The following is a 14786-nucleotide window of genomic DNA, read 5'->3' as shown; positions in this document are numbered from 1 at the left end:
TGGAACCCATTTGTTCCAGATTGGCGTGTCATCCACTGAGACCAGTATGGTGTACTTGGGGCCCAAAAATCAAAGGATGGAGCATTGGCATTTTGCTAGTTACAGAGGTATGTACACAGTTGCAAAGTTCAAAGTGTTTTGTTAGAATTCTTGAGTTTTTGCTTCAGGTGCTGAAAGCCTCCAGGTGTAAAGAAAAATCATCATCTGCAGCCACAACATGATTTTTTGGGCTTCCCACAGGGCCAAGAGGACACCTATTGGGTCGCAGTTGGGCCTCAGTAAGTGGGTTGATATTGAAAGATTGGGTTGTAGAGGCATGTGATGGTCCAGGCTCCTTCTGTTGTTATTTGAGGGGAAGCATGGTCCTCCACCTCATGTTGTAGTTAAACCAGTTGGGTGGTAACAACTTGGGTTTGATTAAGGGCAAAGCCTTGGTGATACAAGCGAAGATTGACCTGGCAAGGATTCAGAGCAGGTGGCCTGAGGTACAGATTGTTTGGTGTAGCATGGGAGATGCAAGATGCTTGGATAGGGTTTGGTGGAATGCCAACTGCCAGTTGTGGAATACCATGGAGGGTGGGTTAGGTCTTTTTCTCATGTACCCTGACATACAGGTTAAGTTTTCGGACCTGTATAGGAAGGATGGGGTACATTTATCAAAGAAGGGCAATGATATTTTCTTAGAAGATTTGTGGCAAGGGGTGCTTGCAGCCTTGGGCTGCCTGGTGGGGGCGAAGGCCTATGCAGAGGCTTGGCCTTTGCTGTGGCACTGTAGTGCAGGTAAGAAAATGGAATCAGTGAGCACCTGGGCACATTCCTGTTTGGAGATAGGGGTTCGCAGGACCCCCTTTGGGCCTTGCAGCTCAGGGCTGGGAATGGAGATCTCTCTTTGGAGCTACCTGATTAGGCTTATCCCTGCAGGCTGTACAGATTCAGGGGTGGCTTGCCAGGGTTTGCTGCCAATATGCCAGGCTGCCTGTTGAGACCCACAAGGATGGTTCATGATTGGAGCAGGTGACTCACTTATTGGAGGGTCAGAGCATGGCACTTACCCTGTCTCCTCCTACACTAGGCATTTTTCCCTTGCCACACAATTCATAAATAGTTAATAAAGTGGTCCTTGTTTAAATCCATTTCAGCATCCGTCTATTTTAACTGGGGGGCAATGGCTGGGCTATGATGGTTTTTCTAGTGACATTTTTGACATTTTGTATTTTACAGTTTGTTGTTTTAAATGACTGTTGGCTATCTAAAAGTTCCAAATGGATAAATGTATAAGGTAAAAAAATTCTAATAAATAAACACAGGGGAGCATGTTCTTTATCACATAATATAGAAAAACAGTGACCATGTTCCTGTTTTTTCAACTGTGCCCAGGTGAGTAAGCAACTTTTGCACTGGACTGTGTTCTAGGCCCAGCAAAATGCTGTGGGCTTCCCTCTGGATCTGATCTTTTTACCTGGAAACCTCCACTTTTAGGCCCTACCCATATCAGAATATTTTGTTTTCAGAATTAGAAGGCAACCTAATTTCAAATATGGACAAGAAAATGGTACCTGACTTAGTGCATTCTATGGGCCTGGCAAGAGTGTAGCAGTGGCACAGAAAGAGAAGTGTAGTACTTCAGAAAGGTGCTACAGTATGTGATTTCCTACATCCTTTATTCCAGAACTCTAGGTATATGTCACTGAATTTTAGATTTTAGTGTGTGCTGAGACTCTAGAGTGGAGTTTCATGTCAGAGTTCAGGTATTTTAATATTCAAGAGGTCTCCAAACAGCCCATTTCTTTGTACATTTTTACACTTACTTGGCTGTCTTTCATACTGCGTATGAGTTCTTCAGCTTGTTCCAAAAGGCTGCTGCTTGTTCCAACAGGGAAAAAAAGAAAGAAAACTGTCATGTAGACATGCCTCCTTTATAAGCACAAAGATGAATTCCAGTTTCAGCAGCAACAACAAATACCCTTGCCTCATAGTTTTTGTTGGGGCAAAGCTGCACTAAAACACCTAGAACCCTATGAGGAACTTTGCCTTGAACTCTCAGGGTCAAACAGATGAGTTGCAGAATATCTGTAATGCAACATGCTTTTATTGCTAAGTACCAGGGTTGAGAAGCCACAGAGTAAGGTTTAATGGAGTTAACTGTTTCCCCATACTGCCAGGATCTCCTAGAATTGATGTTTACTTCACAGTGGTAACATAAAGCAGCCTACATTTTATATTATAGAACAAATGGAGGAGTCATCAAAAGTTAGGAATGACACGGGGAAAATAAGTTGAAATCCCCAGTTCCTACATCACAGCTCCAGTCAATGGGATTCTGAAGCTGGAGAGCTGATTATGAATCTTCCAGCAATTTGTCCCTCAGAAGTGAAAGAAAGGAGTTGAGCATGGCTCCAGTGGCCAACAAGAGTCTATAAGGAATCAAAGCAAAATCTAAGTGCAAAATAAGAATAGTTGGTGCAACATGGGGTCATAGTGTAGTGAGCATCTGCTTTGCATAAAAACTGAAGTGTTGACATCCTTATTTAAAGGATATAAGATAGCAAGTATTAAAAAAAAACTGCAGGAGGCATTTGAGAACTACTGCCAGTCAAAGGAGACAATACTCAGAGAGCATATCCAGTGGTCTTGTATTTTGTGTCTGCATCGATATAAAGTTTAAATCCAGTGGCACCTTTAAGACCAACAAAGTTAAGACAAACAAAAACTTTGTTGTTCTTAAAGGTACTACAGGAATCAAATTTTATTCTTTGCTTCAGTAGAACTTCGTTCTGCTTCCAACCAACATGGCTACCCACTAGAATGCATTTGCATAAAAAATATTTTAACAATTCCATTTTGCTTCACTTTTTTTCTTTTTTGCACAGATCATGGACAGATTGGTTGTATACAGGTTCTGTGGAGTTTCTTCTGTAAAACATAACAGATCATTGGTGCATCTTAAAGTTGTTATTAAAGTCTGGGTTTATATCTAACCAGAAAGTTTTGATTGGCTGTGTCTTCTATCACCAAAACACTGACTTCTAGGTAAGCAACTGTCAAGCAAATAAAAATAGAACTTACCTAGTTCCCATTTGTGAGAGAGCCCTGCTGTTTCCAAAGGAAGAATAATCCTGCACAGATGGATTAAATCCACTTACAAGTGCTAAAAGGCAAACATGCAATTGGATAAGCTTGTAGTTTTGGAAGTGGCTATATGGAAAATAATATTGTTCTTAATGTCATATGCATATGCATCATGGAAAGGGTTAAACAGCCCTTCCCCAGATCAAAACCTCAACAAAATCAGAACCCCCTACAGTTTTTTTCAGTTTTAAAAGCTTGAGAGATGGAACTGCAGATCTCCTTCAACACATCTATTTCCACCTGTCAGAAAGCCAGTGTGGTGCAGTGGATGGAAGTGAAACTGACAAGAAGCACAGGGGCCAGGAAAGTGGAGCTGTGATGTCTAGCCAGTTTCCAACCTTCTGAGGGGGGAGAGAAAATGAAAGCTTTGGGGGGTTGTAGCTCAGTACCCCAAAATCTGATTTGCACCAAATTTGGAAAGCAGGTAGAGAAGAATCCACTAAAGAGTTTGCCACAAGTTTGGTGCTGCTAGCCCACTTGGGGGCTGTTCTCTGCCTTCCTGAACAGAACAAACCTACGAACTTCCAATCATTCAGGAAACTGAAAAGACATGAAGGGTGATAACAGATGGATGGTTTGAGCCACCCCAGGGATGGGAGGCAGGCGGATCAAAAAAAGTGTACACATGCGTACATCTGCCTGCTGTCCCCATCCCACACAGCCCGTCTGGGGCCTTGATCAAAGCTGCCTCAGAAAGACACTATTTACAAAGTGGTGCCTAAATTCTGAGGCGGCTCTGAGGCGCTTCCCCCGCTGTCTGGACAACCAGGAAGTGCCCAGGGAGTGGCCGAGAGGTGCACGAGCATTCTGGAAGCTCTTCCAGAGTGCATACAGTCTGTCCCTGTTCCGGAGGCAAGCCGCAGGCCATCTGGAGGCTCCTGGCCGCTCCTTTTCCATCCAGCTTACTTCCTGGGTGGCTTGATGCCACCCTGAGCTGGCCATCTGTTGTCGGCTGAAATGAACCAAACCACCAAATCAGGCAAACCAATGAACCATGAAAAAACCCAGCATTTTTGCATTCTGTGCCCAACCCTAGATGGAAGACTTGGGTTCAGACACCTACTTTCTGCCATAACATTTCAGCCTTGATTACCTCTGAGGATTGCTATGAAGATAAAAGGGGGGGGGGGGGTGAACTATGTATATTGCCCTGAGCTCCTTGGAGGAAGCCAAGCTAAAAATACCATAGAAAGAAGACTTCAAGACATACCTGTTAAGGTTTCCATGCTTGTCTGGATGAAACTCCCTTGTGTGCTGTAAATAGGCATATTTATTGATCATTAAAAATAAAGTCCTACAAGGGCTGTGTCTTTTCTTTCTTTCTTTTTTGTTCCTGCACTACAAGGCACTGTTTGAATGTCTCCTTGAGTTTCAAACACAGTGTATGCAGTGGTATAACCACTGCTAATCTAGCATATTCCTTGACCAACTGAATATATATTACTGGGTGAATGCTCTATATGAATTAATTATTTATCTGCCATATTTGTTAAGGGATTTATGTACTGTAGAACAATTTTTTAGTGTTTGTGGGGTCTACTGTTTATTATTTTATTGTATTTTATTGAAATTAATGGATTATTAAAACTCCTTTTGTTTTGTTTTTATGTGTATCTATCTTGAGGCTTGTTAACTTTATGCTTTTGACTATCTGATATTCTTCCTGCGTCAGCTATTTTGTGGCTGTTGTGCCCACTATCCTGTGCCAGAATTCCAAAGGTGTCCAGAAGTTCCAAAAATTGGGACCCCTGAGCTAGAGACTTACTTTTTTGGAGGGGGAGGATGAAAGCTGGGCATTCAGGGACACTGTTAGACATATTATTATATTGATATAACAATATTCAGCAACAATTTTAATAAAAGCCCTAGTGGTGCAGGGAGCAGATTGCCACTGCTGGGAGTTTGGGGCAAGGAAACAGTGAGGAGACTTGTGCTACATTGGCAGCCACAGCAGCCATAGGAAAACTACACTTGCAAACTGAAGCATATGTTCAGTAGTCTATATCTGCAAGCATATTTTACAAACATGGTAAAAAGTAGTACCTTTGCTGCAGGCCTGCACGGTGCATTCTAGAATCTCCAATCTGTAAATAAATATAGAGCAATAAAAGTATCAGTAATGAAAGCTCAACATACCTGGCTTAAACTATGTTTGAAGAAACTAGTGAGCAATACAACACACCCTTGCAACTTTCCCACAAGCCTTTCTCTTTCTCCAGTTATGGCATCAAGAGAGATACCTCACTGGTGACTGTTCTGAATGTGGAAATGGGGGAAAGGAAATAATATGATTTGACATTACAAGATTATTTATGGGAATGAATGTCTATTAGCTGTTTTTTAAAATAAAAATGTGAGCTGCACTGATGGAAGAGACAGAAAAGTTCCCAACACCAGCCTCCTGATGTTAGACCATGTGGATCCCACATCCGCAGGAATAAATTTTCTTAGGACCAGAAGGGGACTGCTGTGGGAAATATCTGTGACCATCAGCACTTTCCAGTAACGGATCATGGAATTCAACCAACTGAACTCATCTGAAAAGCAGCATGACCAGATTAGACAGCCACAGAAACATCTTCATCTCTTGACAGAACAGTGGAATGGATGAGGCCGACCAAATTTAATGAGGGAAGGGTTTTAAAACTGTGGGGCAGCTATGGAAAACGGTGAGCCTTGTTATGTGTAGAAGCCATTATAGCTATCTTTCAAGAAGAAATCTGAAGTGATCTCTTTGACTGTTCTCTTGCTTCTGCAGTACAGTATCAAATTCTAATGTTTCTAAAGAAATGCAGAATCTTGGAATTTCCATTTTCTATAGCTGGAGAATTTACCTCTGTTGAGAATATTGATGAAGAGAGAAAACGAAGCTGACAAGATTAAGGTTGCCAGCTCTGGGTTGGAAAGTTCTAAGATATGTGGGGTATAGCCTGGGGAGGTGAGGGTTTGGAGAAGAGAAGAGCCTTAATAGGGTATGATGCCATGAAGTCTACCCTCCAGAGCAACCATTTTCTCCAGAAGTACTGATCTCTATAGTCTAGAGATCAGTTGTAACTCTGGGAGATAACTGCCACACCTGAAGGCTAGCAACACTAAGACCGCTTTTTTCATGCAGCAAACAAGATCCTCTAAAAACTGGTTTCTGTTTGCCACGCAAAAAAGGTGAAATGACTTGCAGCCTCGGGGCAGATAGTGTGAAATCCGACGGAAGCCCCATGGAGAAGAGGAGCATGAGAGCAGCATAAGGGGAGTGGAGAATTGGTCTAAGAGAGACTGTTATAGCCATTAGACATCCAGAAAGTCATTTTGTGATGCAATATACTATAGGAATAAGGGAGAATCCCAAAATGCTGTATTTAATGGGATAGATCATACTTCTTAGAGTTCGACATTTGAGTACCAAGAGCTCTCAGACCAAAAACTTCCTTCTCATAATATCCTCCTTATAGTATTGCTTTTATTGCAACGTTTCTACCAGCTTGCACATTTGGTATCTCACTACTGCCAAAAATAACACCAACGGAAACATTTAAGATTTGGATCAGATGCTATGGGTCTATGTTAAAATAATTGTACAGATGAAGCAATTAGCTGATGCCTTGAGATTGCTGGAGAGACTGCACCTGATAGTTCTGTGGATCTGAGGAAAACTCTGGAGTCCAGTGCAAAAAATATTTAATGTGGGGTTGGGTAACTTTAGTTCAAATCTCATCGTAACTAGAGGCCACAATAAGAGACAGTGAGGATTAACTTTTTTTCTCATTTCCCTATTTATAAAATGGGAATAATATTGTCATGCCTCAGGTATATTGAACTTAGAATGTTGAATTTGTACATTGTTCTATCAAGGTCAGTATTGTCTGTTCTGATTGAAAGCAGCACTCCAGGATCTCAAGAGGAGTCTTTCACATGGTCTACTATTCATTTGTTTTAAATTGCGATAGTAGGGATTGAACATTGGACCTTGCATATGCAAAACAGATGTGCACTTAGACACAGCTTGATCTCAGTATGAAGTGGGACTTAATGAAGATGAAGTGAAGAAAATAATTTTAGCTAGCATTAGGATGGGATAGAAGATAAATCTAGATACATTTTAAAGCATTTTCTGTGTTTAGATGCATTGTGGCAATTTAACCAATTGAAATATCAAGTTATGCTGCAGCAAGAGAGGCATTGGTTTGGCTGTCAGTTGACCAGAAAAAAATGCCTCTCCTGTTCTTATACCTTTAATAGCAGTTGGTGATGCATAAACTTTGGCTTGCTTTGGCTGGAGTGTCTGACTAGGAAGTGCCCCCAGAGCCAGTCACACCTTTATTCTGTTCTGCATCTAAAAATTAAAATATTACCTCCAGTCTGCACTCTTCAGAAATCTGACAGCTTTGCTCTTTAGCTGAAGAACACAGTGGCTTTATTTATATACTCCTCTATTCAGTGGCACTCACAGTACTACTCACATTTCCCAAGTTTCCAATGGCAGCTACTGCTTGAATGTCTGATGGTGTCAGTGTGTGAACTGTAGAGATAAAAGATAATCTGGGGTTAGAAAAATGTTACCTTAAAAAAACATCTCTTTGTATTAATCAAACCAATGGTACCACAGAGGCAGTTTTAATGAATACTGGTGTATTTTGAAAAGAACTTTCAAACGTAAGGAGTCTTTACCACTGAAATGCCTATTCACCTGCATTTTTCAATGAACATGCATATGTGTGAAAAATACATACACACACAGAAAGCCAGTGTGGTGTAGTGATAAGAGCAGCCAGTAGACCAGGTTTGATTCCCCATTCTTCTTCCACATAAAGCCAGCTGGATGACTTTGGGTCAGTCACAGTTCTCTTGGAACTCTCTCAGCTCCACCTACCTAACCTCACAAAGTGCCTGTTGTGGGGAGAGCAACAGAAGGTGATTGTGAGCTGTTTTGAGACTCCTTAGGATAGAGAAAAGCATAGGCCTGTAGCTAGGAATTTTTAAATCGGGGGGGGGGGGAGTGAAATTTTTCAGGGGCACTTAGCAGCTCCCCCCTCCCCTCCCCCCCAGAGCTCTGGAAAGCACAGCGTTTCTATCTTGCCAGCACCTCTTCCAAAGCACAGCACAATTGCACATGGGCCCAGACTGGCTTGGGTACCTGCCTGCCTGCCTCTGTCCCCCCCGCCCCAAGGACTCCAGTGAAAGAGGCAGCACTGTGCAAACACTCCTTTCCAGCCCTGTGAGGTGGTGGAGAGGCCCACCATGTCTGCTGGCTGGCCAGGGCTGGCCCTAGGGCGCATAATGCCCCAGGCAGCCTTTCTGACAGCCACCCCCCCCCGCAGTGCCTGCCCCCCATGGCATTGCACCACATCTGTTGCCCCCTCCCCCCTCTGCAGTGCCGCCTCCTCCTCCCTCTTTTCCTCTCTATTTTAATGCCCGGGAACTGGCAGTAAAGTGCTGCATTCCGGCATTCCTGGGGCTCTTTAAAGGCTGCCCCCCGCCAATCAGCTGATCGATGGTGTGTTCATGATTAGCGTGGTGGCGACAGCGGTGGCGAGAAGGACAAGCAACCTGCTGCCTCCTCTCATCCTTCCCGCCACTGCTGCTGCCCCCACACTGACCGTGAGGACGCTGGAGGGGTGGCATAGGAGTCACCAGCCCCTGGCATGGTTTTACTGCCAATCAACTGATCATGGGGGGTGGCCTATAAAGAGCCCCTGAACTCAGTGCTTCACTGCCAGTTCTGGCCATTAGAATCGAGATGAAGGGAGGGAGGAGGGCTGGGGAGGAAAATAGGCATTTGTCTAGAGGGCGGGGTGGGGGAAGGCCAAATTTGGTGCCCCCGCCCTGCCAGCACCCTAGGCAATTGCCTAGTTTGCTTAGTGAGCAAGTTGGCCGTGTGGGTGGCAGAGAATGGGGGTGAGTTTCCACATTCTCACCTTCCCTCTCCAGAGCTGCCATCCTGGCTGAGTCCTGAACAGTGCAGAACAGGTGAAGGAAGGGGGCAGAGGGTCTGGATCTTGAGATCTCAGAAGCTGGTAGCCAAGTGCAGGAGGGGGAAGTGAGTTAGAGAGCCATGGGAGGGGAGGAGAGCATCTTCTGTGAGAAGAACCAACTGAAGGGCTGGGCGCTGCTGCTACTGACACGTGCCTTGGAAGCCAGTCGGGTAGCAAATACTGGGAGTATCCAGCCACTGCCAGCACTACCAGCACCTTCTGCAACTGCCTCCCGAAAGCACTGGCTCAAATCTTGTTGGGTGCTCACCATCTTCCTTCCCCCTCCCCTAAGGGAGAGTAGACCAATCCAATTCTTGAGGAGGGCTGGTTGGCCCCATCTGCTCAGCAAGAGAACCCAGACTGGACTGGATGGGGTAGCAACCACTGACCTACTCACATGATTTAAAGGCCCCACCGATCAGCTGGTCAACAGACCCCTTAAATGGCACAGGGAGGATGGCAGCTGCTTCTGGAGGCCTCAGTGGCAGCAGGGATGGAAGGCCACAGGTTGGGGCCCTAAATTGGTGGGCCCTGCCTCAAAGTTAGGGGCAGGGCCCCCATAAGCCCCCTGTAGCTACAGGCCTAGAAAAGTGGGGTCAAAACCTCTACTCTTCTTCGTGTGTGTGTATACACACACACACACACAACCATCAAGTTGCAGCTGACCCTGTATAGTTTTCATGGCAAGAAACGCATTCCTGTGAATTTCTGCTTAAAAAAAAAAAAAGCCCTGTATGTATGTATAAAAAATCTGTGCCCAGTACAAATTATACCTGGCTATAAAATAAATTTAAATGATTAGGAAGTAATTGTATAGGTACAACCACACAAATGCAGCACACATATATACAACATAGCAATCCTACAAACAAGACATATCACATTTTCTTGACGTTTCTTCTGAGATTGAAGGATGATCCTTTGGAACACTTTACGAGTGACAGGGCCAGGGCTTTTTTTGAGCAGGAACGCAGTTCTGGCTGGCTTGGCACCAGGGGGTGTGACCTAATATGCAAATGAGTTCATACTGGGATATTTCTACAAAAAAAGTCCTGGACAGGGCATTCCTAAAAAAATCATTCAGCAATAACAAAGTGTCATTTTCTCTCATTTTCATTGTCAGAAGAGTGAATTGTCCAAGATTCAGAGGGTATGAGTATAGGGCTGCCAAGCCCCCAGTCTGGCCAGCGGGGGGAACTTCCCTCTCCATTGCTGGCACAATGATGTCACCCGGAAATGACAACATCAAAATGGCGGCACCTGTGTGGGGCCGCTCTAGGCGTTTCTGGGAAAAATCTATGGTACCATAGAGTTTTTACCTCCCAAATGGCTAGAGCGTCCGGGAAAACCATAGAGTTTCCCCGGAAACGCTTAGAGCAGCCCCAAATGGGGGCTGTTGTTTTGATTATGTCACTTCCGGTGACATCTTTGCGCCGCGCAAAAGTCTCCCGCTCTGGGAAGCTGGGGGCTTTGCAACCCTATATGACTATGAGTCAGGATTACAAAAGTATCAGAAGTAACATATGCTGGCTACTAACTGTTTCTACTTAGTCCGGTGAATTCATTGTTCTATCTTATGTCATATTCTAAAAACACAAATATGAAATAAACATACCTGAAGATGAGGCAGGGTGAGATAAACTTTGCAGCTTGCAATAATGATGAAAATTTCTGAATGGCTGAAACAAGGAACATTTTTTAAAGAAATCAGGATATCTGATGGCAAGAATGTAATAAAAATGGCTGTGGCTATGATTTTCTGAAAATCTATCCCCCATATCCCCCCACAAAAGATTTCCAAATAGACCATATCATTAATCTGATGTTTTGAAAAGTAAACATCAGTAAAATTACTGCCAATAGTGTTATATGGATTATTAATCATAACATCATTAAACTATTCCAAAAATTGCTGTTAATTTAATAAAAATAGTTTAAGGAACCCTATCTTTCTTTAAGGGACACTTTTTTTCTTCTGTTCTTCACATAACTGTTCACTCTAAACCAATTTCTTTTGGTGAGAAAAGTTATCTATTCAGAGATGATGGAATAATATAAAAGGCCTTAAGAACTAACCCAGGGGTCCACAGACTTTTTGAGCCAGCAGACACCTTTGAAATTCTGAGGGGAGGGGGGTGTCAACTACAAAATGGCTGCAAAGAGAGGTGAAACAAACCATAAAATGGCTGCCACAGGGGGTAGAGCCAACTATCAAACATCAGGGAGTGAAGTTATGCCAAACATCAGGGAGAGAAGTAACCCTTCACCATTTCAGTCATAAAATCTGCTTAATAGGATGCCTTTTAAGATGAACATATTATTTTAAAATGTTTTCTCACAAATACACATCTCACCTTCAGTCACAAAGTAAAGATCCTTGTGCTGTGGTAGAGTTTCTGCTGAAGCAATGTTTTTTAAAAATCTGCACAGCCAGTCAGATTTTCAATGGACATTCAGAAGCTCTGCTGCGCAAAAGCCTCAGCCACTTTCTAAAAAACACTTGGTGGGTTCCAGGAAAGGTGTTGGTGAGGGTCATGGGGCCCATGGGCACCATATAAGGGACTAGGGTTTTCAGATCCTGCCTCCTCCCCAGTGGGGGAACTTGGGAGGCATTCCTGGAGGGAGTAGGGGACATCCCCAACATGGTGACATCACACAGAAGTGAAGTCACAACGCTAGGGACTGGCACCTTGCACGCCTGAACTCCAAGTGGTGAATATGCCACTGGAGTTCAGCCCCCCCCCCTTGCGTGCAGCCTCCACTTCCTGCAAACAGCATTTAAAGGGACACTTTAAATGCTGTTTGCAGGAAGTGGAGGCTGCACGCACCTGAACTCTAGCACATTCTCTAACATAATCATTTCACCAGGGGAGCTGGAGACCAGTTGTGATTCCAGGAGATCCCCAGGAGATCCTTGCAGTTGGCAACCCATATTTTCCCCTGTAGCTCCCACTGTTTCCAAGGAAGAGCTGCGACAGCATGGGCCTGATACTGGAGAAACATGGAGTTCAAAGATCCTGTGTAGCTGAATCTTCATCTAGTAGCTTTGACAACATTCCCTTACATTGACCTGCTATTACTATCACATGCAGCATTAATACAAGGATTAATTAATGTAGTATTGCAACATTAATTGGGTTGGGACCCTGCAATAAAGTTAATGCAAGTTTAGAAGGGGGGGGCATGTCTACCCATTTTATCCTACAGTATATAGCAGAGGTTTTACCTCAAGTTTCATTTGTTTCTTCAGATTGTTTTCCACTCTCAATTCATGAGCTGCAGTCCCTTTAAAAAAATAGGCATTTTCATTTTCTTTCATTTCCCCCCCTTATCATCTATAAACTCTTCATATAACTTAAGGTAACACACTTATATGGGGGGGAATGGATTCACAGACCACAATAAACAAAAGTAAGGAAAATACATGATCCAAATTGAATAATTTGTCATCTGCATTTGCTTGCTTCATCCTTTTTGCAGTGTTAGGTTCTCTTTCTTTCCAGAATGTCAGCATTTTTTTTGTAAAGAAAGATATAAATTGCTGTTTTCCCAGCTTCTCTCATTTTTCTGCCATAAACTGAAAGCTCTGCAGCTGAAATCTAGAGAAATTGGCTTTAGTTGATGCACCAAAAACAATAGGTCACTAGTACTAAATCTGTAACCAGTAGCTTGGCTGTCAGGTGTTTTCTACTACCCCAAGGCACTTTTAATTACAGATTCAAGTGACTGAACTTGCACCTTACCACTGAGCTATGACCCTTTTTCAAGGTATTCCATTTTACAATAGTAAAATGCTTTATAGCTATGCATATCTGAAGACATGAGTTGTGACTCCCAAAAAGCTCATGTTGAAATGAATGTTATTAGTCTTTATTGTACCACTGGTAAAAATACAGAGGAGGGTGACCAAGATAATTAGGGTGTTGGAGCCCTTGCCTATAAGGAAAGACTGAAGAGTCTGGGGCTTTTCAGTTTAGAAAAGAGACAACTAAGGGGGGACATGAGAAAAGTTCAGAAAATTATACATGGAATGGAGAGAGCTGACAATGAGAAATTTTTCTTCCTTTCCCAAAATACTAGAAATTCAGGACTTCCGATAAAGCTAATGAGTAGTTGGTTCAGGACAGACAGAGAGTGATTAAAATGTGGCATTCACTGCCACATGATCCTATGATGGCCACAGTAATAATCAGCTTTAAAAGGGGACTAGATAGATTCATGGAGGGTAAATCAATGAATGGCTATTAGCCATAGTGATGTCTGAAAGGAACCTTCACATTCAGAGGCTCTGAATCCCAGAGCCAAGAGGCAACATCATGAGAAGACCTCAGCCTTTATTATTATTTATTTATTTCTCAAATTTATATCCCGCCCTCCCCACCGAAGCGGGCTCATTATTCAGCACGTATGAAAGTATAATATCTTCTTTAATGATGGAGATAGTTAATGATGGCAACAAGATTCTGTGGTGTGCAAAGGCCTATGCCATATGAATTTGTCTAAATTTCCCAGCCCAAAACCCTGATGGGGTAGAGTACCTGCCAGCAACTAGGGCCAGCCCTAGACTGTCTGGCACCCTAGGCAAGGCTAACTTCTGGCACCCTCCCTGCACTGATGAGATCACTGAGTCACATGGGATGCTCAGATGGGTGCCCTAGAAGGCCAGCGCCCTAGACAATCACCTAGTTTCCTAGTGGCAGGGCCGGCCCTGCCAATAACCTATACCCCCTTCATGTCCATCTCCATAATATCTTTGCTTTCTCCTCATGCACACATCAGCTCTCTGGCTTCCACCACCTGTATTAGCAATTTATGGTTCCTGAAATATTCCAAGTCCAAAGATCTCCCAGACAAGAGCAACATTCCCCTCCTGCCATCAACCACAATGCTGCAGAGTGCATCATCTCTCCTTTGCAAATATCACAACCTGTTGTTCCTCTTCCTGCTCTCAAAGATTCTGTTTTTGCCTTATCTGTTCAAGTCAATCATTTGAGCTTCTACCATAAGCCTATGCTTCAGGGTATCTCTGAGAAGTTGACAGTGGGCAAAGACCTTACCTATCAAAAAGGGCAGCCAAAGGGCTGCCAGCAGCCTCTTCATGCCTTGTTCCATTATAATGAATGCTCCAGGTTAGTTTGGTGTATGGTGGTGACCTGTATCCGTATGGTCATGAAACTGTCTCCTCTTTTATACCTTAGCAAGCAGCTAACTCAGCTGTCATAAACTTTATTGGCCTCCTCCCCTTTGAAAAGGCAGGGAAATGATAAAATATTAACAAAAAGAGAAGTCTTATGTACTCTACACACCATTAATTCCTGAGGAAAGAGAAGAATAATTTGCCCTTTAAATGTAGGAAGAGTCTGCTTTGTGAGTTCCTGTTTTTATGCACTAGCATCATGAAAATCCCTTTTCTGTGACCATTCAATTTAACCATCTGCTACATCAGTTAACTTCCACTGGTCATCTACATTCATAAACATCTGCATCATCACACCAAATTTTTTTCTAATAATGAAGGATGTCATTAAAACAAAGGCAAAAACTCTGAAGCATTAAGTTGACTTACAGCTGACCTCTTGCAAAGCTTGCATTGCTTATCAGAATTATGCAGAGGGGATGAACTGAGCTTTTGTGTTGAATTCAGGCTTGAATGACAGGGGCACCTGCCTGTGGAGCTTGCTCTGCTTC

The 14786-nt window shown here is 43.3% G+C and overlaps 1 protein-coding gene across 1 annotated transcript; it reads right to left on the bottom strand.

The window, feature by feature from the left end:
• Positions 1–581: 581 nt before the first annotated feature.
• LOC132575435 (phospholipase B1, membrane-associated-like) lies at positions 582–14207 on the bottom strand. Its single transcript, XM_060244245.1, has 9 exons — positions 14156–14207; positions 12325–12383; positions 10714–10777; positions 7587–7645; positions 5173–5213; positions 4340–4383; positions 3067–3148; positions 1809–1860; positions 582–629 (listed from the first exon to the last, which is right to left on the bottom strand). Exons 1-9 carry the CDS (start codon positions 14196–14198, stop codon positions 582–584), a joined length of 492 nt encoding a protein of 163 aa, XP_060100228.1. The 5' UTR covers positions 14199–14207.
• Between the last annotated feature and the right edge of the window lie 579 nt (positions 14208–14786).

Source organism: Heteronotia binoei, chromosome 1 (assembly GCF_032191835.1).
Source record: "Heteronotia binoei isolate CCM8104 ecotype False Entrance Well chromosome 1, APGP_CSIRO_Hbin_v1, whole genome shotgun sequence".
Taxonomy (NCBI): domain Eukaryota; kingdom Metazoa; phylum Chordata; class Lepidosauria; order Squamata; family Gekkonidae; genus Heteronotia; species Heteronotia binoei.
This window is presented reverse-complemented; position numbering and strand designations above follow the sequence as displayed.

Bases quoted from the DNA above. Each gene is read 5' to 3' on its own strand.
- LOC132575435 (XM_060244245.1), bottom strand. From the start codon at position 14,198: ATGAAGAGGCTGCTGGCAGCCCTTTGGCTGCCCTTTTTGATAG. The intron at 7,646-10,713 runs GTATGTTTATTT...TTATCTCTACAG, and splicing joins TCACCCTGCCTCATCTTCAG to TTCACACACTGACACCATCA. The intron at 1,861-3,066 runs GTAAGTTCTATT...TGGAACAAGCAG, and splicing joins CTCTCACAAATGGGAACTAG to CAGCCTTTTGGAACAAGCTG.